The sequence below is a fragment of the Amblyomma maculatum genome, chromosome 3, assembly GCF_055883805.1.
Source record: "Amblyomma maculatum isolate TAMU_Amacu chromosome 3, ASM5588380v1, whole genome shotgun sequence".
Taxonomy (NCBI): domain Eukaryota; kingdom Metazoa; phylum Arthropoda; class Arachnida; order Ixodida; family Ixodidae; genus Amblyomma; species Amblyomma maculatum.
The window spans coordinates 200587990-200613960 of NC_139346.1; the positions used below are offsets into that span (position 1 = coordinate 200587990).

A 25971-nucleotide genomic window follows, 5' to 3' on the forward strand; every position below is an offset into this window, starting at 1 on the left:
TGCGTTATGTAAAAACTCTTTTTTCTCGCAAGTTGCGGGTGGATTTTGTCAAAACCTTATCTTAAAATATATTATAACTTTATTTATTGAAGTTTAAATTCGAAAAAGTGGTTTGGTTGTTTGTTTTGGTGAAATCTACAATTTACGGCGTTAGCGACGTTGAGCGCGTCCAGGCCCTTGCTAACGGCGACGGTTTTCGCGGCTTTTTTGGAACTGCGCGGTAAGTTTTTATGTGCAGGGCATTTAAATTGGTGTTTTTGTGAGTTTATGAACATGGAGTAAGCGTCAAGCGGTCTGCAGTTTTAAGTTGTCATCACTTGTTCGCAGTCTTTGCGGTCAGCTGAGACATCGACGTTGTATTGTGCTCTAGGTCGGAGCTGTTTCCCCACAACATCGCTAATTTAAAATTTCGACTTTTACTTTGGTTCATTCCGCAGGCGATTAGAGCATGGCGAACTTCGAGTTCGTCTTGCCTCTATCAAGAGACCAGCTTCTAAGAGCTGACAGCGTCGGTCAATATTATGTCAAGGACGTCGTGCCGCCTCGCGAAATCGGTGCGCAGGTTCGAGGTATGTATGTGGGCTAATGGCTGATTATTCCGCAGTGCAATGGTTACTGGCATTAAGCAGGTATACTGCATTTCGTCTTGTGTTTACTTTCTGCTCTGGTTTCGCATGTAGGGTTTCTCTGCAAGCAAAGGTCTCTCGAAACCAAATGCGTTGTTGATTCCTTCGATCTGTCGTACAGCATTATCACGTAAGTAACACCGATATTTTAACACGTGAGTTTTTTCGTGTGATGTCAGGTAACTCATGTCTTTTTTTCTTTTTTTTTTTCTACAGAAACTTTCACTCTCTAGACGAAAAGGTGATACAAGATGCATTTTACCTCGCCTTGTTTGGTAAGTAATCTAATCCTCGGTTGAAGTCATGTACGTGCAGTTTAAAATATATATCGGCAGTTCTGCTGCCGTCGATTTCAAATTATTTGAGCTATAATGAAATACTTTTACACGAAATATGTTGGTTATAACTGTGATATCACATTTTTGCAAAATGTAGCATCTATATTGGCTGTGCTTACAATTGGAGCACTTTAATTGGTGCATCACTGTGGTACAGCTGTGCATTCTTTTTAATGTAATCCTCATCTAGTATGAGTATAAAGTTCTCCGAACAGTCTAAATGTACATCATTTCATTCTTTAAGCTATGTGAAGTATTTGCATTCAGCTTTACACTTTAAGCAAACTTGGCTGTTACAGTCTAAGCATGGACTAAGGATTGCTTTGAGGCCTGGTGCTGTCATATAAACCTACCACTAAGTAATGGCACGAAAGCTTTTTGGAGAACTTGTACAGTCTCCTAAACATTTAATATTATGTAGTCACTGACTGAGACAAATCTTTGCCTGTTTTGTTTCTGAACTTTGACAAATGCTGACTTTCCAAATCAGTCAATGTCTTCAATTTTATCAAACTTAACAGTCTGGCATTCAGTGGTCGATGAATGAAAAGCTGCGCTATGAGCAGCCAACATGAGCTGTATTGCTATGTGATTCATGCTATAAGGATTTCTTGAAAAATACTTTCATATAAATCTTGCAATAATGCTCATGCTACTAGTGTGGTCACGACCTCCTTTATTTATTTATTTTTTTTTACACTTCATCTTCTTCTTTGTATTATTTGTGTAATTAATCTTATAATGCAATATTCAGCCAGCTGTCTTCGTTTCCTAACTGTGCAACATTTGCATTAAAATAGTGTAGGCACATAATTCTTGGTTGCTTGTTTTATTCTTTGTAGTGACGCTTAAGAATTTACTATGCACGGATCGCCTACTACCGCTGAATAATTTCTAATCGAATTTTTTCCCTCGCCTATTTCTGTTTCAGTTTCAACAGCTGAGCGATGACTATGGTTTTAAAGTTAATTATAGGTCACATGAAGGGTGAAAAACTGCAATATAATTGCTCATTCGTTGTTTTAATTCATTACAACTGTACAGCCAACCATCCAGCCTCAAGAACAAGAGTCATGAGGGGAGAAATAGCATTTGTGGCAGTTTTTTTCATTCCTCATGTGACCTAGACTTAACGTTAATGTCATAGCCGCCACTCGGCTGTTAAAACAAATCAAAACAAATGAGAAAAAAATTTTTATTAGAAATTACAGTAAAGGCTCGTTGATAACATTTTTTGAAAAGGGTGGGAAATAAACGTATTATCTGGGAAAATGTATGATCCAAACTGTCTATTTTAACTGCCGAATGAGGCAAAAGGCATTTGAAATTGAGACTTTCATTGCATAAAACTATATTAGCATTTATAGACATTCAGTATGCAACTCCTTTTTTAGCTCTCGCAGAATTCAGTCTGTATTTGCGTTGTCGTAAGCACGGAAAAGATTTAGTAACAAATCTAATTCGTAGAAGGTAATGACAAGCCAGAATCGCTTTCCTGGTTATTTATGGATGCTTCGCCCCCTTACACTAGTGAGATGTGTAGAAGTCATTGCGTTAGCTTATACTTGTTGCGTTTTTGCTCATGCTGTGTCCCCCAGACCCGGCCCGCTTGTATGCAAGCGAATAGTTTTAGTTATCAAATGATTCTCTCCTATGCCCCTAAGGCAACACAAAGAAGCTACCTGGTTGGTCCTCACGAAGTCATGTTTCCGAGGAAATGGGCACCTCGTATGTTGGCTAGGCTTTTTTCCCTGCATGGATGCTGCAGCCTTTGTAAATTACAATTTTTACGCCTTGTATATGCATGCCCGCATATTAGCCTTGGAGCAGCAAAACTGTAGGGATCTCTTGTTGCTATTGTAGGGGTTTCACGAGTTGAATCAGACCTGACAGTGCTGCTGAAGGATGCCGATGCAGCCTTAAGCTACGAGGCCAAGAGGGAAGCTCAGAATCACCTCAAGATGTCTTGCTACGTGCTCTGCCACCTCATGCAGCTCATCGAAGCAGAAGTGAGCAAGCCGTCGGCTGACGTTGCCATGGGCACCACAAAGGTACCACCTTAATGATTTCCTTCATTGGCTATTGTAGTACTAATGGAAAGGGGGGTTAATTTTTTTTCTGTCTACCTGACTTGTTATTTGTGTTCAGTGTTTGCAAGAGGCATTGGTTTAGTATAGTACAACATTTGGTTACACTGTACTGCCTGCTTTGTTTGAGAGAGATGAAATTGCCAGTTATCTGCAGATGTGCTTCACACATAAAATATGAAATTCTGCAGGTTAACGGGCAGACTGTCATCTGTCTTAAAGCCCCAATATGGTGTCTCAGAGGTTAGGGTATTAGGGTACTCGACTGTGGAGCTAGATGACCCAGGTTCAGTCATGGCCACATTTCAAGAGAAGTGAAATTCAAGACACCCATGTACTGTGTAGTTCTAGTACACATCAAAGAACCTCAGGTGGCAAAAATTACCCGGAGCCCCCTACTACGACATCCGACATAGCATGAGTCACTTTTGGACAATAAATCCCATAAACTAAGCCATGCTGGAAGGGAATAACGAAAACAGCGCTCAGTTATGGGACAGTGAAGAAGAGACAAATGCATGCGGTGACTTGCAACCAAATGGTTTATTGCGCTAAAGATGCGAGCAATATAAAGTGGCACGGCAAACAAAAGCGTGGAACAACATTTGTGGCATCATGATCGCAACATACATACATTGGGCTATCAATAACATTCATCGGTTAAGAAATGCCAGCTCTAGTGAGAACAGAGGCACTGATGGTTTGCTGACACACGTCACCAAATTCGGCAATGTGAAAATCTCTATATTTGGGTGATGATTGTTGTCTGATTCAGAAATGCCTCACAGTTTTCGCAATCAGCAGAATGAGTGACTATGTTATTTTGGCGGGAATAATTTTCGATATCTTTTGCATTTGCACAGTTGCGCACTGATGCAGCATCCGGTCACACTGATGTAGAACCGGCCACGTGACGCTGAAATCTTGTAGACAACATCGCAACAACAGTTGGCAAATTTCTTTCGATGTTTCTTCTGATTGTGCAAGAGAACCAATCAAGGGACTAGAAAGGCCTGTAAATGCTGTCTTACAAACAGCTGCAACTCACTTGAAACTACGAAGCACATTCTTTTGGAATGCTTGGCACAGCTAGGTAAGGAAATGGTTAGGAACTTCAAATAGAAGTGCAAATATCTCCAACACTACTCACAATGGACTGTGGGATAGAGCGGTTCCCCTGCTTTTCATGACAGTGTCATGCATTGGACATTTTGTATGAATATCTGCAAAACTATGGGCTTTTAGAAAATCTTTACGTTCGTTTTTATTGGCATTTGTTGGTTGGTTGGTTTGTGGGGTTTAACGTCCCAAAGCGACTCGGGCTATGAGAGACGCTGTAGTGGAGGACTCCGGAAATTTCGACCACCTGGGGTTCTTTAACGTGCACTGACATCACACAGCACACGGGCACCTTGCTTTTCGCCTCCATCGAAAAACGGCCGCCTCGAGGCCAAATACATCCCCCGCAAAGTTTGGCATGTCGCCAGGTGACTAAAATCTTTGCCCACTTCCTCTCTTGCCATGTCCACTACACTTTTGTGATCATATTAAATATTTGAACCTGTTGCAGTGTACTTTAGGACTTCCTGTTTGACATGTTTGGCACCTGGTGAGGTTCTGTACACTTCGTTGCCAAGGTTTCCTTTCATCTCTCTTCACTTCTGCTTTTCTGATGCAGGGTCGCAAGAAAGTTGTCTCAAACAACATGAAATTCCTTGACTGGACGTCACAGAAGGTCAAGGCCGTGCAGTGCCTGAAGAACTTGCTTGAGCTACCACTTCAGTGTCTGTGGTCACCACAGCCCGTGGAGGGGGAGTACATCAAGTAAGGATGAGTAACTTGACATTTATGGACCTTTTCTTTGATTTTTATTGCCAACAGCACATTAAGCTTGAAGGAGTATAAACACCAAATTCTGGTTGCATTTCTCTTGTTAATGGTGCATAAGACATTCCTGTATGTGGATCACTACCATGTTTTCTGGTGTATAAGATGCGGTTTTTTCACAAAAATTTTGGTAGTGCGTCCTATACAACGGTGCATCTTATGTGCTTTTCTTTTTTTCTTTTTTTTGCATTTTACACAGCACCCATAGTTAACTAGCCACCACAGGTTAACTTTATAGTGAAATGGCGGCGGTAGCGACTTCTGCAATTACAAAAGCTACGACCGCCTCACTGGCACCAACATTAGTAGCATAAGATGTCAAAAAATGACAACATTCACATTCATAGGCTTTTCTACCCTGCTAAGGCCAGTCGACCTGCTTTTGCAGTTGCGATTTGCAACATTTTTTGATGGCTACTGCATATGTTTTTTCCACTTCCTGCGTATGCTTTGCCGTATCCTCAGAACGCCGAGCACAGTGACAAACATCGCAGTGATTATAAGCTCGAAGAGGATATCTTATTGCTTCCACGAGAAGTTTGCGAACTTATTTTGATAGTGTGTCCGAAGATGAAGCCTTTGAAGCGTTTGAGTAATAATAGAGTGCTGATGCCCTCAAAATGCGACAGTATTTTCGGGCGTGAGTGTTGCCTTTAGTTCTATAATTTGCGTGTAAAAAGTTTGCTTTTAGGTACTGAGCATTTCGTGATGGTCGTGCAAGCATTTATAGTCAAGTCCTATTGGCCTAACCTGGGTAAACTAAGGTGCATCTTATACAAAGGTGCGTGTTATAGGCCGGAAAATATAGTACATTGTTCTCACCTACAACCGCTGGATAGTGTATACAGAATTTTCTTCTTTCACCTGTTTCAGTTTTAGCAGCCGGCAGTGACGTTAAAATTGAGTGAAGGTCACACGAGGGATAATAAAACAGCGACATAATCGCTGATTCATCACTGTTTTTGAGGCAGGCTCGATTTAGCGTGGTAGTAAATAAAAGCGACAGAGAAACAATTATGTGGCTGTTTTTCCATCGGTCATGTGACCTAGCCTTGACTTTAACATCACAAGCATCGCTTGGCTTTTCAAACCAAACAAGTGAGAAAAGGAATTCAGTTATAAATTATTTAGCGGCCATAGGCAAATATCACATGTACAGTAATGTCTTATGCATCATTGCAAAGAATATAAAACACAAACCCAAAAATTAGGTGTTTATACTTCTTTAATGTAGGATTGGGTCTTATTAAAAAGGGGTACGACTGCAGGGAGTACCTCGTATGAAACTTCAGTGTTACTTAATATATTTGGTCAGACTATAAATGCACAAACTTCAGATTTGGGGAGCTCCATTGGATCACCTTACTATGCATGATGTTGTGGGGACTATCATTTGGTTTAGGTAAAAGGGAAGGTTTATTTATTAAGCAAATTGAACTAAACAAGGTTCCACTGTAATGGAATAAAGATGTGGGATTTTCTCCCTTTTTTCTTTCCCATAATCATTTTTTAAACATTGCATCTTTGGGAAGAGGTCAGAATGCTCAGCACTGGTTTAGCATGGCCAGCCAGCCAATTAGCATCCAATTAAGAATTAGCTGTCATTTGGCAGTGTTCTAATGTATGTGGTCAACCCGAGATTTGCGCAACACTTGTGGTCAGCTTGTTACAGTTGAAGGTGTAAACGTTGGCAGAACATTTTCAAAATAGGCTTACACATTTATGCGAAAAAATAAAGGTAATTTTTTTCAAATTACCTGGATAAAATGTGATAATTTGGCCGACCTGAAGTAAACCTCACACTTGCATAGCAGCATTTCTTCTGCTTCTATGCACCGTGCATGCTTTTGTTGCAGTGAGTTGTTTCATCACGTGCACCTCTCTCATTATTATGCCATCACGTCCTGCCTGTTTATTAGATGTGCGCGAATATTCTAAATTTTGAATACGGCCCGAATATGTTTGTTATTCAATTCATATTCTTGAAAATTACCGGATACACCGAAAATTTTTAAATTCACAGCAGTTTGACTGCAATGCGTGCTTCACCACAAGGGTTGACCACATGGACTGTACAGCGAAACAACCTCAACACACAAGGGGCCTTTTTCACTTCTGGTTATCTCAAATGCAGACAAAACATCGGGCAGGTGTTCATGAGATAAAATTACTGTGATGCAAACGGTTTGCGGCCGTCTTTTCAGGCCCATTCAGTAGTTCAAGCTTTTAGTTAATTCGGATATTTTTTTTCTGGTCTCTTGAAGGCCGAAATAACGGGTTTCCCATATTCTGAAGCAATATGACAGCTCCACTTGGTTTCGTGCGGATTCTGACCGTACAAAAACGGGTTGACAGAATCCAGTATAAAATTTATACTAGATTGTTTAGTAGGCTATACGCTTCTGTGCAATTCTAGATTAATTTAATTTGCAAATACCACGTGAATTCTGAAATAAACAAGGCGTAAACAGCGTTTGCTATATTTTAATTTTTCACTTTTTTTTTTATGATCAGATATTTGATTTTATATTCGAAGGCATTCTTTTCCCGTATTCGATTCGTGTTTGAAATTTTCAATATTCACACACCCCTACTGGTCGTCTCTGCATGGGCATGCTGCACACATTGTTTATGTGGTAGAAACAAGTGTCCTTTTTATCACTTACCTTGTCTCGTTAAAGATCTTTAACAGCTTTTTTACTGCGCCTTTTTATGTGATGCACAGTCTGCATCACCTTTGTGTAGAGCGATCAAAAGAAGCACTGTCTTGCAACTAAAATGACTTCTCTCACGTCTGCCAGCATCTAGTGGCAGCACTTCAAGACGTACGAGCCAAGTCAGCATAAGGACTTTACCCGAATGGCATTGGCTGTTGTCTAATTGTAGTTCTTATTATCTAACATGCATGGCTTGAGTGGTCTACACGAGGTTGTCGGACTGTTTAGGCACATCTTATGAATGCAAATGCTTTGGTTTCTCATCAAAGCCATCTATAAAACATTTGTTTAAGGAAAGCTTTGTGGGCAGGGTATTTTTCTGCACACGGTGCTCTGGCCTGAAAGGGAAAATGGGAAAAATCTCAAGTTGAAGGGGCATATCCTGGTTGCCCTTACCCTAAAGAAATGAAATGGGGCTAGTTGTACGGCGCATCATAATATTGCATGGCAAAGTGGCATCATTTGAGCACAGATGATGCCATCTGTGCTCAGATGGATGATGTGGGTTGAACATGGTTTCAAAGCAGCAGGGGACGCATAACTATTAATAAAATTTGACAAATGTGAAAGTGCAAAGGCTGCGCGTCTTGAGACTGTAATGCATGTAACCACATGTTATCGCCAAGGCACTGGCACTACAGTGTTCACTCTGCTTTTCGCTGGTATATCGTAGGCACTGCATACCAGAAATTGGATGGAATGTCTGTTTATAGTACTCGGGCTTTTGTTCAGGTTTATTTTAGGGGGACAAAAATACAAGGCACCCTTTAGGTGCTTTGTGATTCCACGGTCCTTTGTGTGGCCAGAGAGTTGGTATACCTTTAGTGAGGCTTTAGTACATCAAAAGAGCTCACTCCTGAGGATATCTGTGGTTTGAGTTGTGATACGTTGGAACCTCAGTGATATGAATCTCACGAAGTGACGAAAAAGTTTGTATCATTTGACAGTTTGTATCACCAAACCAACAAAAATCAGTATGTTGAAGCATGAGAAAGGCATTCACGCAGATCCGTTTACAGCTGAGGAGATTTACTCACTGACGCACGTCCGCAGCTCATCACTCGCAGTACTTACAGTGCGATATGTGGGTCGCGCTCTTCCGTGAACTCTGCGCGGTGCGTACAGCACAACAAGAGATTGCGACATTGCCGACTGCTGCAAACTGCCGCCGCAAACTGCTGCCTGTGCCTACAAGGCGAGTACAAAGCGACTAGCGATCGCAGAGTCAGCGATGTGCAGGCCATGTGCACCCTGCGTGGCTTGTGATCATGGAGCCAATATTGTGTGCGTGGCGCGTAATGCTCAAGGCTATAATCATGATTCGCATGTTTATATCATTTGTAGTGGCACAGGAGAGGGTTTGGATGACCCGAAATTCTGCACATTGTGCACAGTGCACTCCGGCTGGGAAATATTATGAATTCATGTCATCCCAAAATTTGCATCAACCCCATTCTTATCATCGAGATTCTACTGTAGTCAGTCGATGCCAAAAAAAAAAGTGTGGGGTGGAATGTTTGGAGTCTTTGCCCTGAAATCATGCTAAGTAAAACACCAGCTACCAGTAAATATTGTGCTTTACTGGAGGGTGTATTGTTTTCGCTTTGCTGATTTTATTCATATTTTTCCTTCTCCCTCCAGCCTTGTTGCTGACTGCTTCTTCAAGCTGATTGAAGATGCAAGCAACGTCAAGTCGAGCGTCATAAAGGATGCCTTCACCACAGTGATTGGCTTGAGCATCAAAAGGCACAGCTATGGCATTGGTGAGCCCAGCCTTAATATGCTGCAAACATCTGGTGTCAGGCTGGGCGATGTGACTCATCATGTCAGGGGGGCTGTGGCCACTGCCTTAGCTCACAGAAACCTGTTGGGCTAATGATTGAAACAGGTGGTCAACTTGCATGAGCTCATTCCTAGTAGTCTTATCGCAGTGGAGTTCTTTATTAAAGAAATGGTGTTACATATCTGTTCACCCTCAGCAGGGCTAATTCTACACGCTCGCCACTAGCAGCTAAGAGCCATACGTACAGCGATTTCTTCGATTGCTACTTTTTTTACAATGAACAAAGATGAGCTACATGTGGTAGAGCCTAACGTACATACATTAGGGTTGCCGAACGAAGACAGTGCTACGGAACTAACGCACATAAACAAGATATCTGCCCGTTTCATCTATGACTTACTACTGACTGTTATCGCCCACTGTGACACCACGATGACATGCAGCCACCCACCCTCTACCTCCGGTTCCCCCATAAGGTCTATACCCTCCGTTTTTCTACCGCTACTTACGTCACTCTCCAAGCGCCATAGCAATACTGTTCACAATACTTGTCGCAGCTTGTAATGCTTGCAACAGGGTGCCCACCCGGGGAATTTTAAGTACCAACCGAAAGTGTTCCGAACGCTTTTGGTTCACAGAAAAGGAAAGGCGCAGTATCTGTCACACTTGTTTGTGCGGACACCTGAACCGCGCTGCAGGGAAAGGGAGGAAAGTGGGAGTGAAAGTGGACAGAGAGACAGAGGAGCTGTAGTAATTTAAGCCACCTGGGGATCTTAAACACGCACTGACATCGCGTAGCACACGGACGCCTCTTCGTTTCGCCTCCATCGAAACGCAGCCGCCGTGGTCGTTAAGTTCTTATCCATACTTCGAGGTGTAGTGCTCAAGTCGCACGTGAAGTTTTGTCGAAAATGTTATGAATCTGCTGTAATTGGTCTTTCTGTATTGGTCTCTTGCTCTGTGTTGACATGTGTAGGACTTTTTATCATTATTATTATTATTGTTATTATTATTATTATTATTAATTATTGTTGTTGTTTTTGCTTTTTTGCATGCATGCATGCCTATCAGAAACTGGCCTTTTCAGTGAATGTCACAATTGTGTATTTTCAGTGGAAGACCACGGTATTTTCAATATACACAGGCACTGTCTTCATGATATTTCCGTGTTTGCAGGTTGCGTCATGAAGATAATGCAAGTGCTACAAGCCCACGAGCATGTTGCTTCATTCCTTGCCGATTCCCTGCAAGTGTTTTCTGAGAAGTTTGGGGTGAGAAGCATTGTTGGAGACTGCATCAGGTTGGTGATTGTGTAGTCTTATCTGCTGTCTTGTACAGTTTCAGTCTTTTGATTAGTGGGTTGACTTGCTCGTCGTCACACATTTCACCTGTTCATCAAAGTTAGTGATCCAGGCAAAGATGTGCAACTTAATAACAGTAATGATGTTTATTCAACAACTAAACTTTGTGAAAGCACTGCATTCACGGTTCTGCTGTATTGTATAATGAATCAAGTTTGTTTTTTCTGATTTTGTGAAATCTTAACTGCAGCAAAACTTGTTTCTTCCTGCAATGTGAAGCTGGCTTATCCTTCAGGCAGGTAAATCAATCACCGCACTGTGGAGGGCTCAGTAGTTAGGACGCTTCACTGCTGACCTCAAAAATATGGGTTTGATCGTGGCTGCAGCGACTGCATTTCGTAAGAAGTGAACAGCAAAGTATCTACGTACAGTCTTTGTCAAAGCGGCCTAAGGTTTTTGCTTCCAAGTCCCGCAGCAGGGCTCATTGCGCATCTATAGCATTGGAAATCTTGTAGATGAAAAATCTCGTCCGCACTCTTTTCGAGCTTACTACTACTTAGTAGACTAGTGAAATCAGACTGTGCTCCTGTTATTGCCAGCTGCTACTCACATATCAAGCGCATTATATCAGCTTCAGTGACCAACACTTCGCAACATTGGTGTTAGTTCAAGTTCTGCTGTTGGGCATTTGTGTTAAGTATGCTGACGGATGTACTGTGTGATTGCAGTGCGCATTCAAGAATCCCGGGCAATCGAAATTTTCAGAGCCCTCTACCACAGCATCCCTCATAGTCAATATCGCTTTGGAACGTCAAACCCTATACATCGAACTAAGCCAGATAGTTCAGTTTTTTCCAGCCCGTTCACAATGCTGCATTTAGTAAATACAAACGATTTAAATTATTTTAGGGTAGATATTTTGCCGCATGTTATAACATTAGATTTACTCTGTGTGGGTGTAAATAATTCCAATAATATAAAAATTAGAGATGTGTGCATCTTTATTTAATCTCAAGCCATAACCTCTCATCAGTGTATTCTGCGAGGCATTACACAAACAGCCGAGGAAGTGCCTAAGTGAAAATTTGCTCCTTTTTATTTTTAATTATTATTGGGCACTTTAAATATTTTTACAACTTGAAACATGGTATTTTTTTGAAAGCTGAAAATGCTGTAAAGCAAGAGAATGGAAATGGCCTAGGATCTAAGAACAGCCTTAAAGGACCCTTGACCAGATTTTAGCACGTTAATTTAAACACAGTGGATTGCTGGGTGTTGATGATAGTCTGCAAAATACTAGAGCCATGCTCACCCCGAAAAGAGTGAAATTTCAAATCAAAAGCCCCTTTTTACGCTTTCTTCCGATAAAACCAACCTCCTCATTTCTTATGTTGGCATCCAATAATTTACCGTGATGCCTCAGCAAAACCATTCCATTTGGTCTAGTATTCTGATGGACATATGAAGTAGGGAATAGGCTTGGACAGGTTGATAAATCATCTTAACTCAGAAAGCATAGCGCTGGAAGGGTGAAGAATGAGGACAACACAGGACTGGCGTTAGTCCTGTGTTTAAATTTCTTCCCACACTATGCTTTCTGAGTTAAGATAAAGAACAGGCATAGCCATTATGCTGGCATGGCATGGATGACATGCTTTCTGCAATGTCTTGTCAAAAATGTAGGGCCCAGGGGGTCTGCTTCTGAGCCCTGTAGTGGCATTGATTTAGCATTAGTGGAGGTGCTGCCTATTTTAGAGGGTAAGACAAAATATCTTCTGGCCATCACTTTATAAGCCGCATAAGAATCGCCTTATAAGCCGCAGGAAGTGGCTCAAAAGCAGACCCTCTGGTCTCTACACTTTTGACAAAGGCTGTACTTTGGGGGTGCTTTTCTCATCGCGAAAAGCACCATCGCGAATTGACATTTACAATATAGTGTGCTGGAAAGCTACACCATCGCGAAATGACATTTACTATATAGTGTGCTGGAAAGCTGCCAGAGTTGTGATACGACATCCAGGATTCTACTATGGCACGGGTTTCAGTGGGAGCTTGGATGGGTCTGGCTCACAGAAACACAGCACCTAAAAGCATTACAATGATAGTCTACTGTAGCATTAGCTGAAGTGGCAGTCACATGTAGCCAAGCCACTCCATGCAGCTTAATTCGCTTTAATTCAGCGCGACACATTTCATGGCTAGTTGTGGCAGTGATCCTTGGGGGCCGCTATCCTAGGTTGAAAAATCGAACTTTCGTACCTCGCCACGGTGGTGCAGTGGTTAGGGCGCTTGACTTTTGTGCCCAAGGATGCGGGATCGAATCCCGGTCGCGCCAGTTACTTTTCGATGGAGACACAAGGCGAGGCACCTCTGTGCTGTGCGGTGCTAGTGCACTTTAAAATTCTTTGGTTGGTAGAAATTTGCGGAGCCCTCCGCTACGGCGTCCCTCATAGCATGAATCACTTCGGGACTTTAAGCCCTGTAAACCATAAACCAAACCAAACTCTCTCATGCCACAGAGCTTTGCCAGCTTCATTTCAGTCTCAAAGGTCAAACTTTGGGACTCCACTGAGTCTGAAGTGCTGGGTACAAAAATGTACTTGTTCCTATAAGGAACATGATATCAAATGGTGCCTTTGTGATGTCTAATCAAAATTTTGCATAAGTCTGGGTTATTGGACTAGAAAAAAATATCGGTTACTGTAACTTCATTTTGAGACCACTGCTTCATGCAGTCCTCCCTGCATTGATGATCATGTTTAGAGCAAAGTGTACAAAACATTCTGTGTTTCATCCACCCTACGCCAGAAGATTACCAAAGATCTTTCTAATAGAACACACACATTGTTGAGATGCATTTCAATGCAAGGATGATAAGAAACTTTTAATTCCCAAGGATGAACATGTTATCCACAACCAAAGGCTACAAAACAAGCAAAGCGCATGGAAGACAGAAACACAGTTGCGAAAACTGCATGGAACACTTTAGGGGTAAAAAAGGAACAAAAAAACGCTTCACAAGGCGGGGCTACCATATGTGCATCTGATGTACACTACACCCCCCTCTAAAAATGGGAAATGGAGTGATAGTTTCTTTTACACATTCTTGTTGACCAGGCAGAAGAAAGAAAAACTTTGGAAGGTGCATGGAAGGAGAATGGCACAACAAAGTCTCTCGATTCTGACAGCAGTTAACACACTGTTGTGTATTCAAAAAAAATTTTGCAGCCATGCATTTTGAGGCTGATGCCTCACAGCCAGTGGGGTTTTACATGTTTTCATACAAAGGGTGTACAGGGCTCTTCAAGAAATCAAGTCTTGTTGAAAGGTCAGATTCTGTGTTAGAAGTAGCTCCAGAGGCGTAAAGAATTTTTGGAGCCTGCTAAAAACCAGCACATTTTGCTTTGCCATTTTTTGTATGTGTGTCTACGGCAGTCTTTTCAGTTTAGTAGCATTAGCACTCTTTGGCCACTGATATTGAGCTACACTCTATGCTTTACATGCCTGTCCATTTGGGGGAAACTAGTGATCGTAAGTACTGTTTTCTTTTCATCCTCATGAGAAATAAAATTGCGGTACCACGCATGGGTATGCTCTGTTTGTTTTCAGTTTAGTTTAGTAAAGTGTGAAGGCTTTTTCCATCTTTATTAAAGGCACTGTTACTGTGCACCATTTTGTTTTTAATTCTGAAGAAGAGAGCACTGCTTGCCTAGATCTGTGAAGCAGCCTGGATGGTCTTTCTTGCAATTCAATGCTATTTGGGTTTTATCATTACTCCGGGATTGCAAAACTGGGCTATGAGCTTTTGCAGCTGCATTTCGGTTTCGGCTTAGAAGAAAAGCTGCAGTATTGTTCGCACCTTCTGTGCAGTGAATTCTTCTAATTTGTGCTGTACTAAGGCAGGCAGCTTGGCCCTTAATAGCCTGGACATTTCAGATAAGCAGCATTGTGTTTATGTGCGTTCTTGCGTGCAGAGAACTGTGTCGCCTGGATTCCCTGGAGTCTGCTCAGGACTGCGGTGGCATCAGGAATGTTGCCACATTTCTCGTGGACCTCTCGGAACGTATGCCAGAGTTGGTCACAAAGTCTGCTAGCCTCCTCATTGACTTGCTGAACGTCAAGGTTTGCCTCATCATTTTGGCTCGTTTGCTGCATTTGGCATGTTTTTTGAATGTGAATTAGCATGCAAAGCATTCAATTCATGCTCCAGGCAAACTTAAAAGAGGAGGCGTTCACTGAGAGGGAAATTGGGGAGGGGGATGGAACAGAGGAGTTGTGGGTACAGTTCTTAATACTAGGTAGCCCTTGAAATTGCGCGTGATGGTCTGCTCTTTCATTCCAGAATAGTTAGGCATAATTGGTCTCCATGTAATCTTTTCACTGCACAATGATAATTTTATTGCGGAAGCAATACTACTCTAGGCTTCGAGCCTTCAGCTAGCGCGGCAGTAGCCATGTCTTACCCACGTGACACTAGGGTGAGAGCTGGGCTACCAACTGAAGCGGTCGGTGTAGCGATGTGGTAGCCACGTCTTACCCATGTGACGCTGTGACGTCACACCCCACATGACACACGGGCTGGCAGGAGCTGCCAACTTGGGTCTCTCGTTTCACATGTGACGGTTATGTCAGAATCATCCTGCTAGGACCCTGGCATTCATGTTATCCCTATAGGCCACTAAGGCACATTCATACGGCTTGGTTAAAGCGGGGCTTTATATGTGGGCTCGGGAAGTCAAGAAAAAGAGAAGATCGCTCGGTCACCCGCAGCTAATGCTTTTGCTCAATATTTGATTCAGCAGCTTTGAACCTGTGTAATTTTATAAGCTGATGTTGGCTCTTAGATTTACTTGGCAGACTGTTTAATTATAGATGACAATAGCAGATAGATGCGGGGCACTTTCCTTGGTGTATTCTCATCAATGCAAAATGCTGTCTGGCATTCGTGGCTGCACATGGAGCCTTGTTGGAGAGGAGGCAAAGTGGGGGAGAGGGAGGCGATGTTTGCCAAACAGCGGAGGGCTGGTGAGAGTGGGGAGGGGGATGTCACGTGGTGATTGATTTAGGTACTCAATAATACGACCCACTCGCGTGGCCTGAACCTGTCAGCTGCAGCAGCTGCTTCCTCCACTGCATCAGTTGGGTGACAAATTGTGGTTGGCCTGTATCGATAGGAGTAGTGCAGCCTGGTGTCAAATACCCTACTTTAACTAAAAGTGGTGCTTTTACAGGCTAGAAGCAGGAAAGAAACGAAGTACAGGTATTGCCATCACTGGCATATTTCTCAAATAAAATGCATGCCTCGGTACCGACTTTTGGGTGTGGATTTTAAAGGCAATACTGTGCCATCATTCTCTTAAAGACTCAAGCAACCTGTCATTTTTTGTAAAAATGTTTGAATCCACTAGTGGGCAGATCTCTAAATCCAAATTTCTCGCCGACAGATGTATTTTTCGCTGCCGACCAAACATCAGCACGGGCAGATAATGCCAGAGAATCATTTTTGCATAGAACAGTAATTGGACGGAGCTGCTCTTTAAAGTGCTCTCTACTTCGTGCGACTGCTTTCTTTCTAGGTTCTACTCGTTCGTCTCCTTGAAAAGAAATGCGTACAGCATTAAACAAATCCAGCAGATTAGGACCGCATTTCTTTTTAATGCGAAAGGGCGTGTCGCAAAAAATTGTCTATCTGTGTCAGTGGAATTGACCATTTCAATCCTTACAGCCTTTCAAAATCATGAGTATACAGGCTTTTATGGCAAGAGCATTACACGCATATGACAACAATTCTCCGGCAACTGCTTGAAGCCTCGCAACCTCGAAAGGTTATGATTATGCCTCTGGCTGTTGGTAATTGGCAGGTGACATGGCTGCACACTGATTGGTCGGAGGTTCTGTGAAAGGAAATTGCCACAGCCCATTAAAAATGAGCAATAAAGTCTCATTTTTTCCATAGGCAACAGCATAATGATGTAGTGTGCTGCAGAAAACTACCAAGCATGTTTATGTTCTGAACAAATCTCATTGATTGTTCGTAAATGTTTTTTTTTTCTCCGCACAGCTTTTTATTTCTTTTATTTATTTATTTGTTTGTTTGTTGGTGGAGGCTTTAGCATTTCCTCTGTTGTGGTTCCTGTCTAGCTTGTTTGTGGTGATGCCAGGCTTGCAGTTTACTATAGCATAGGCCGGGTGGCCTTGCTATGTCTGCAAAACTGTACTCGGGGACACTTTTTCTTGGCAATGGAGCCATAGCTACGGAGCTGAAACGCATCATCTTCCTACGCAGCTGATTATAGTCCTTAGTTACATGGGAAATTTCTGCAAAAACAAATTGAAATCTTAGTGCTAGTTATTTATGGTACATTTTTATCACGAAACTGATTTTCTGAAATGAAGCTGTTATGCTTAAAACACTTTTCTTGGTTCCACCGGGTTTTCTCGTTTGATGTCTGTCGCCGGTTTTCCAGACGCCCCGACTTAGTAGACAAGATGGCAACAGCCGCCTGTTCGGGTCGCTCCGGTAGTTCTGGTTCTTTCACTCTGCAAGGGTTGTACGAGTTTTCACCAGACAAGATTCGAGTCAAGTTCAAGAGATACTGGCTGTCGAACTGCATGGCGGAGTGACACGTTTAAAGACGCCCCGCCTCCCTACCTTTGCGACCATTGCCAAGAAAAAGGGTCCCCGAGTATAGGAGTGTGATCATGGCACATTAATGTTTTTTTTTTTTTCTTTCTTGCAGAGCTATACAGTAAGGAACAGCGTCCTCGTAGTCTTCAGCAATATTGTTCTCATGGTCCTGAGCAAAGAAGGGCTGGGTGACAAAGAGAAAGAACTTCGGAACTCCCTCCTTGACCACCTTGAGGTCTGCTTTTCCTCATTTTGTGGCCATGTTTACTAAAATTCTGAATACAGCATCATGAGAGAGATAACCTGCAGCGCGACAAAAAAAAAATTACATGGAGGTAAATTTTTTAATTAATTTGTTTTATGTACTTTCTATTTATTGTCAACCTTTAGTTGCTAGCTAGTGGTCAATGCAAGAAAATCAAGTGAATAAGAACTTCATTGAAAATAATTTTGAGTCAGTTGGTTTTGAAAAAATAACCGCCTGTACATCTTCTATGTTACCTTGGTACGTTTCCTTCTAACGCTGCCGTTACTGTGCTTTCTCGGTATTAAGATGAACCTGAAGGTACCGCCAAAATTTATTCATCTTCAAAGACATGACACCAAAAAACACAAATGAGTGCGCTAGATGCATCCATATATGTATGTTACATGAAAACAATAAATAAAAAGATTTTCAGAGAAAGGCGTCCCTCATAGTCTGAGTCGTTTTGGAATGTTCTGCCCCATAAACCAGCTTTTCGGAGGAAGGATAATGCTTGAAAGGGGCCCTTAGGGTAGATAAATAAATTTGTTGCCAATGAATGAAATGAGCTGAAAACAGCATGAAACAAGCTGATGTTATCTTACTTGAAAATTGCATGAGTCCAGTTTCCTTTTTTTTCACCATCCCTTGTTTTCTCACTGTATGCCACAGTGGCTACCATTTGTGTGCACTTTTTTCCTACCAATTTCTGCTTGCCCCCTTGCTCCAAGCGCTTCGAACGTGCTCAGCCGAGTAGCCTTATGTCTCTTTCTTATCTTGCACTTTCGGTACAGCCTATCTGTGTGCCAAAGGTATAACGTGCACTAATATTGGGCCAACTCTGAGCCATGATAGATTGTGTTGGGATGCTGTGTCTTTTGAAATATAGTGGCCCCAAAGTTTTCAAGCTCCAAGCAAAGGAGCTCAAGCTCTTAGTTTGTGGGAAGCAGCATGGTGTGACGTATGACATGCGTGCTAATGGAGCCTGTGGGCCTTAAAGGAAGCTTCACTCAAGAAATGCAACCTCCCACAAGATGCTTCTCCACAGTTTGGTGCACGAAATCCATCTTATTGGGGTGTGCATTCTTGCTTAGAAGCACTTTATAATACATATATTTTCTTTCCTTAGTGTCATGCAGATGTCCCATTATTGCTGTTATGCCGAATATCCGTGGTTTGCTCTTCATTATTAAAGTTCATTGTTAACATAAGTGCATGCAAAACAATTTCTCTTGAGCAGGGCTGTTTTTTTTTTTTTTTTTTTTTTTATTAAGCCTTATGGAAACCAACCAAATGGTCTTACATTGTTCGTCTTATCCAAGAATTCGTCTTAGCCAAGTTATCTTAACAGAGATCTATGCTGTATCAGTCACTGCATCAAGAGCTGCTAACAACTCTGCATCAAGCCAGCAAAGTTTGGAAAGGGACCAGTTGATCCTGAATATTGATTTGCAGGATGCATTAACTTCTGAACGAAGTGCTCGACATAGTGAACTAAAAGGCATCGAACAATGGAATGCAGTTGCACCCAGTGGTTCCAAGTAGTTTTGTTCACAGTGTTTAGTTTCTTCTGAAGAAATAAGCTCACTCGACAGATCTGTATGCAAGTCAGAGCCTAACAGAGTCTCTGACTTTCCTTGCCCTTGACATATCTCTGTCCTGTTTTCAGGAGCACATCTTGGATGAGAATGCCTTTGTGCGCAGCAAGGTTTTGCAGCTGTGGCAAGAAATGTGCCGCAAGAAATGCATTCCACTGGACAGGCAGCAAGCGCTTCTCGAGCTCATTGCCAAGAGACTGTGTGACAAGTCGAGCGTTGTTCGGAAGCATGCCATTGGCTTCGTCTCTGCCTACCTTGCCAGCAACCCTTTCCTTGCCAAGGTAAGGCAAATGTGCCAGTGTGGCCTCTTAGTTTGTCAGGTAGCAGATCCTGCAGAGATTTGTTTGTGTTTACTTTACAGAACAGTGCCCGTGTTTGCCTTTTTTTAGGTCATTTATCTGCTGATCTTGAATTTCTGTACTGTATGAGTGAAAAAAAAAAAAAAGAAAGCATTCTGAACTTTAGTAGAACTTCGTCGTAGTTCATTGCTCAAGCTCGTCCTTGTCTGTCGGTTTTTACTGTACTGTGTCAAGTAACTGTAAAATGTCACAGGCTAAAGGGATACATTCAAATCTCGATATAACAAATTATGCATGATTGCCAAAAATTGTTCGTTATTTTGAAATATCGCTATAATGATAAACTTGCCGTTAGTAAAACCTCGTTACAAGAGACACTCAAGGGACCCGAAAAAGATGTCTCTGTAAGCAAGGTATCTTGTAACCAAAAATTATAAAAGCACTGTTTTGATCAGTTTACTGCACATCAGCATATAAATGCACTCACACCCATTAACAGGAAATTGTTCAGGAAAGCTTAAAGAAGTTATTCATACATTAGTATGTATTTTTGTGAGTGCAGAGTGTATTCCTTCCCAAATTCTGGAGGTAAAGCACTTCACTTTGCAAGCCTTCCTTTTGCTCTAATACGTTTGAAGCACACTTACATGCTCGTCACCCTCAGATGCTGACATTTTTCTTCTGAAATGCCCTTGTAGTCACTCTCTGTAGCACATGTGCCATTTATTTACTTGCGTGAGAATTGCACAGTCTGAAGGCTCTTTGGGAGCACTCATGATCTACATCTGCAGATATGAATTCCTCACAACATTGTGGTACCTCAGCACTCTCTTGAGTGCTCGCCCATGCCTCATCTTCAAGGAAGCTTTCCACAGTATTCATATATGGGCCCTCTTACATCATGTCACCACATTTAAAGCCTGCTTGTCTGAAACAGTTTTTCACAGCTTAATTTCTCAGGTCATTTCAGACACCTGAAATCGTCTGAACAGCAAACTTCTCATCCATTACTATTGTACAGTCTTGCTGCCTTTCGACCAACAGGCATTCTACCAACCTTGTTTTGTACAGCTACTTGACAGAGCGCATAATGCCTTTGTCTATTGGTTGAAGGTAGGGTGTGGAGTTTGGAGGGAAAAAATAACTTTAAAATAATCTGAAGTGCATCATGTACGAGTTGGTATGCTTCAGCTGCATTGCATGAGCACACCTGGGTTGTGTCTCTTCTAAATAGTGAAGATTTTACTCCAGGGACCTTAAAAAGTTGTCCTTACTAACCATGTCTCTTGTATGCAATGTTGTTAACATGGCAGACGTAGGAAAACCAACCAAACCATTTTTAAATGTCTCCTATAACCGAGTGTCTCTTGTAACAGTGTCTCTTATAACGAGATTTAACATAAGCCAGTGGTAAAATCTAGGCATGGAAGTGACCTACCTTGGGAGTAGACGTGTGCAGACAAGCAAAATCTCAAATGAGAATGTTGCACAAACTTTCAAGCTGCTTTATTTGAAGCAGTCAGTTATTTTCTTCTGCCGCGTGCAGCGCACACGACCCATTAAAAACTCTACACCTCCCACCTTGCGCGACACCTCATTGGGTACATCATTGCACCGAGCAATGAAAGTGTGGACTTTGTTCATGCGCAATAACACATAAGCATTTGACATAACTATCTTCAGTATTCAGTGAATGAAAATTTTGGCTTCCTCTTTCAAAATGATCGCGGCAGCAAATGGGCCACTGTGCGAAGCTGTCTGCAGAGGCCAATTTGCTTTTTTCCTGCGTTCATTTTTTGCAATATGGCCACTTTTTGCTGCTACGAAGACTGCTTTCGCTTCTTCTTGACATCATCGATGGCTGCATTCAATGTCGGATCTCGCATGAAGTTCGCAGTAAGACCATCTGCAACAGAAAATACCTGCCCGCATGGGCGAATGGCACGAACGAACGACCAAGAATCAGGCGAACGCCACACAGCACAGAGAGAAAAAAGGCAGATGGCTAGGCCTGCTGGCTACTGCATATTAAACCAAAGCACTGTGGTGGTGCTAGGAGTTGGCACTAGATATGGTGATGATAGCTAGAGCCTACAGGGCATACACACAGAAACTGCGGCTTCTGTTTTGCGCAAGAGTTGCGACGCTGTTAACATTAGCTGAATTCTTAAACTGATGTTCCTTGATTGAAATGTGCAGTTCTGAAATATTATATTGAAGATATGGGATATCTGTTGGGGATTTTTTCAAAAAATTCTAATGCGGTGCTCATAGTAATAAGATTTGACTGCAGTGTCAAGCCACGATACACACGTAAGAATTTTTTCATGTATGATTGTATCAGATTAATAAGAGCTGCTAACAGTGACACCACCTTTGTGCCAAATGCGTCAAACTGCACCAAGTCGTAGAACCTGTGCCATCCTGCTAAAAATTGGGAAAATTGTGCCAAACTGTTTGTTCACTGCCTTTGCCATGGGCTGCACCGCGTGCTTGCTAGTAAGGGAGATGTAGCCTATTTTGTCGCTGCCACTTCAAATTGTTAAGGTCCATTGAAACTTGCTTATAAACTACCTGACTCTCTTGCGGCAAAGTGGGCTTGCATAGTGTAGCTTTTGTGCCGTATACACGAGCCACCATCGGCCCTGCAAAGCTTCAAAGCATGTTCCTCGAGTTACTGCCCTTTTCTCTCATTTAAAAACTGAGTAGCGCATGCATCAAGATCGGAGCCGACTGACAATCTCAGAAATATAGGTTTTTAGAGCCTAAATTTCGTTGGCATGAATCTGTCTGGCCAGCCATTTGGGCCCTTTGGGGTCATCCAGTTGGAAATGTTGCGTGTGGGTACGTGGAGACAGCGTTTCACTCTCTGCAGTCGAACCAGGCAAGCGGTATTCACTCTTTTAAAGTGAAAATGTCAGACAATGCATTCAATAGCAAAATGGCTGCTAGGCGCAATCTCCCTGTCTAGATGGGCACAACCGCTTGGAGCCGCTGTCCTTGCACTTCACCGTTCATTCAAGTAGAGCAACATAGAGACCCCAACTCATCCGCTGTTTGTTTTAAGAATTGAAGATTGCAGAGGGTATTGTGCACATTCCGGGCAGAATTGCTACAGCCAGCACGAAGGCCTGACCAGGACTGCGCTGACTCACAATGGTCGTGGAGGCGGCCGAGTCTAACTATTTGCTTACGCTTGAAGGAAGCACAAGTATGCGTAAAATGTGACAGTTGCAGTTTAAGTAAAAATTTTGTCACTTCCGGAAAGTATCTCGTTTTAATGATGCAGAGTAAAGCTTAGAATTGAAGTCCTTGTCAAATGCTGTTCTGTGCCAATAATGGCGAACATAATGATGGAACACTGTTTCCATCGCATAACTTTTCCAGCATTGCTTGCCAGCCTAAGAGATTTAGAAACTAAAAGCTTCATGCTCCGGAGCTTCAGAATGCTTCTAAATCGATGTTTTATTGCTCCAGAATGCTGCTAAATTGGTGTTCCTTTGCTCCTGATTGGAAGCTTTAGTGCTCTAAAAATTTCTTAATCGCGCTTTGCCAGTAGCATTGCTTTGTAAAGAATGCCATATTTCTTCTCGTCATGCAGCTGTCGCCAGAGGAGCTGCGGAAGAATCTTGCAGTGGAAGAGCAGAAGCTGCATGCCCTGCGCATTTTGCACAAGGATGAAAATGGTAAGCTGTTTTTGACTGCACAGATGCAGCGCATGTCATGTTGACCTGAAAAGGTCACGAAACTGGGTATTGTTGGGGAATTTTATTAGTACACCCGTTGAATTGTGTATAGCATCATAAAATGGGATTAACGTGTGGTTAATGTGGCTGGTAATGTGGGCATAATTAATGTGGGCAAGGTAGCTGGTAAAAGTGGTGAACTTGTCGTGACAGTAATCCAGCGTGATTATACCACTACTGTGGACAGTTGCCTTTTTTTCTGGTATGCAGCTTTTTTGAAATTTTTTGTGGTAGTATTCAGTTCAGAAATGTAAAACAGTGGAAAATCTGTAAAATATGTATAACAAATTACAGTGGAACCCAGACATACTGAATTAGTGTTTGTTTCAAATAATCGGAACTTTTTATATTTGACGTTATATGCGAAAGTACAGTTCTTTTTTTTTTTCACATCTATCGAACTTGTGTTCAGCCAAGCACTCAATACATTGAGAGATGAGCTGTACACCTATAAGTCGTGCTTCTCCTAAATAGCCGCTGTTCACATGCGGATGCGGATCGCCTGTGTGGCCTTGAGTGCTGTGAAGCTGTTTGACAAGGAGAACACGGTTTATGCTTGAGTGTAGCATTTGGTCTCTTGCGCAGTGAAAGTTTGTTGATTCGAATTTTCGAATAAATAAGCAGTGCTGCTTCTTAGGAGCAAGAGCTGACATAGCAAGCATGTTTTTTTGGTTCAACAGAAATGCGATAACACTAGTTTCGTGTGTGCGTGAAGTGAAAAAAATGCATTCTGCTCTCAGTAATTTAAACTTAAAGGGCTGCAGTGATTTGTTTGAATTATGCAGAGTCTGAACTAAAAAAGAACCTTTGCTGTGCACTTGATGTTGACAGGACCAAGTCTCACGCTTTGATCAAACGAGTGTAAAGAAAGTAGCACTCCATGCAAATAAATGTGAAGGCATGGTTTCTGAACTGTTCCCACCCATCGCAGGGAAAGAGGGGACAGAAGAAAATTCGGCGGACTCCTCCTGGATGGGCATTCTTCCAGGGCTGGAAGAGGTGCTTCAGGAGGGGGATGACGACAAGGATAAGGACATGTGTTTCGACGAGGAGAATGACGACATATTGCTCACTGAGTAAGCCAGCCGTCTCTACTGTGGATTTAGACGGCATCTTTATGTTCGGTCAGCAGTGTTGCACGGCATGACTTAGTATGGTGCATCTTTTGAGTGGACTTCGCTGTTAAGGCGCAGGCCTTACTTGGTTCATGAGTGGCGTGGACAGGAAGTGCTCACAGCGAGCGGTACGAAAATCCTGTCGTGCCTCGCTGGCAACTGTGGTGCCATCCTTCGACTTGTGCAGCCACCAAAGCAGCAAGTGGGACAATGACATGCACGTGACTTAGAGCAGCAAGCATTGCTAGATGAGGAGGAGGTGTAGAAGAGGTTATCAGAGAAGCAGGAAGAGAAGGGGTTCGAATTCGTGTGGCTGTCTGTGTAACTGGTGGACTAGAGAAGCTAAAGAGTACTGCTTTGGAACTGCGCAAGACACATGCCAAAGCACTGCTACTCTATACGTGCTTACCATAATGCAACAACATTGAATGCCCTGCTCTCCAGAAAATTCGATGTCAGCATTGTGAGTAAAAAATCACGGGCACGGCTCTGGCAGATGGTAGATGGCAGTTGACGTGACCAAGTATTGATTGGGCGTAGGGTTGTGCGATGTCATGCAACCACGTAAAACCTTCCAGGGCCTTTTCATTCCGAGTGAGACATGTTAACCCTAGGCCACACAGGCATGTTTGTACAGCTTGTTAAGCAGGGCTTTGTATCTATGTCGGTTGGATAGCTTTACACATAATGTGGTAGTGTACAACTATGTTAAAGAATGTGTGTGAAGTATAAAAGAAAATTAAGGTATTGGCAATTAAGCGAGTTGCAAGGTGTACGTACATGAGTAAGGATCTGTTGGGGAGCTGCAGGCAGGATATGGTAATACTGTCACGCCCATACCCTTAAAAATAGAGCCTAAATGTGTCCCCTCCCCCATTATCACCCATTATTAAGTTTCGCAGGTAGGCAAAACACACCCAAATATAGAAGCCCTTTTAAAGCAACATTCTAATGGATGGTGAGTGACCTGAAAGGATTAAAATTACTGAAAAATAGACCCCCTCATTATTGCAGTATATATGTACCTGCTGCGATGGTGCAGTGGTTAGGGCAATCGACTTCTGTGCCCAATAATGCGGGATTGAATCCCAGCCGTGGCGGCCGCTTTTCGATGGAAACGAAAAGCAAGGCACCCGTGTGCATTGCGCTGTCAGTGCACGTTAAAGAACTCTAGGTCGTCAAAATTTCCGGAGTCCTCTACACTATGGCATCTCTCATAGCCTGAGTCACTTTGGGGCGTTAAACCCTACAAATCAAACCAAACTATTGCTGTGTGTGTAAGAAAAAGCTCGTAAAGAAGTCTTAAACACGCAAATATCTTAGCTATAAGTAAGTGTTCATTTTGTGCACTTAGTGAGGTCGTGTCTTAGCTGCATGATTTGCTGCTTTCTGCAAGGTTTGTATTGATGTTGGACTGCCCCAGTCAATGCCCCGATAACCCCACGTCATTTCTTTGCTCCCAGGGAAGTTTAGCTAGAACGACCTGTTGCATGGGTCCTCTGTGCAAATACACCTGTATTAATGCCACCTAAATGTGGTCAAGTTTGAAAAATGACGAACCAGCTGCCTCTTAAAAGTCACACATCCTGTTTGCTATTATTT

At 42.5% G+C, this 25971-nt stretch overlaps 1 protein-coding gene across 2 annotated transcripts in view; it reads left to right on the plus strand.

Annotated features, from left to right (window-relative positions):
* The first annotated feature begins 20 nt into the window (after positions 1-20).
* The window catches only part of Cap-D2 (CAP-D2 condensin subunit), a 61225-nt gene continuing 35274 nt past the window's right edge, over positions 21-25971 (plus strand). For both annotated transcript variants that reach the window (XM_084599225.1, XM_084599226.1), the window contains exons 1-13: positions 21-220; positions 438-569; positions 681-756; positions 843-901; positions 2828-3015; positions 4730-4875; positions 9297-9418; positions 10615-10738; positions 14714-14861; positions 17480-17602; positions 19281-19490; positions 23110-23194; positions 24186-24330. In XM_084599225.1, the coding sequence (XP_084455351.1) occupies positions 449-569; positions 681-756; positions 843-901; positions 2828-3015; positions 4730-4875; positions 9297-9418; positions 10615-10738; positions 14714-14861; positions 17480-17602; positions 19281-19490; positions 23110-23194; positions 24186-24330 (1547 nt within the window). In that variant the 5' untranslated portion in view covers positions 21-220; positions 438-448. The remainder of the gene's footprint in view (positions 221-437; positions 570-680; positions 757-842; positions 902-2827; positions 3016-4729; positions 4876-9296; positions 9419-10614; positions 10739-14713; positions 14862-17479; positions 17603-19280; positions 19491-23109; positions 23195-24185; positions 24331-25971) is intronic.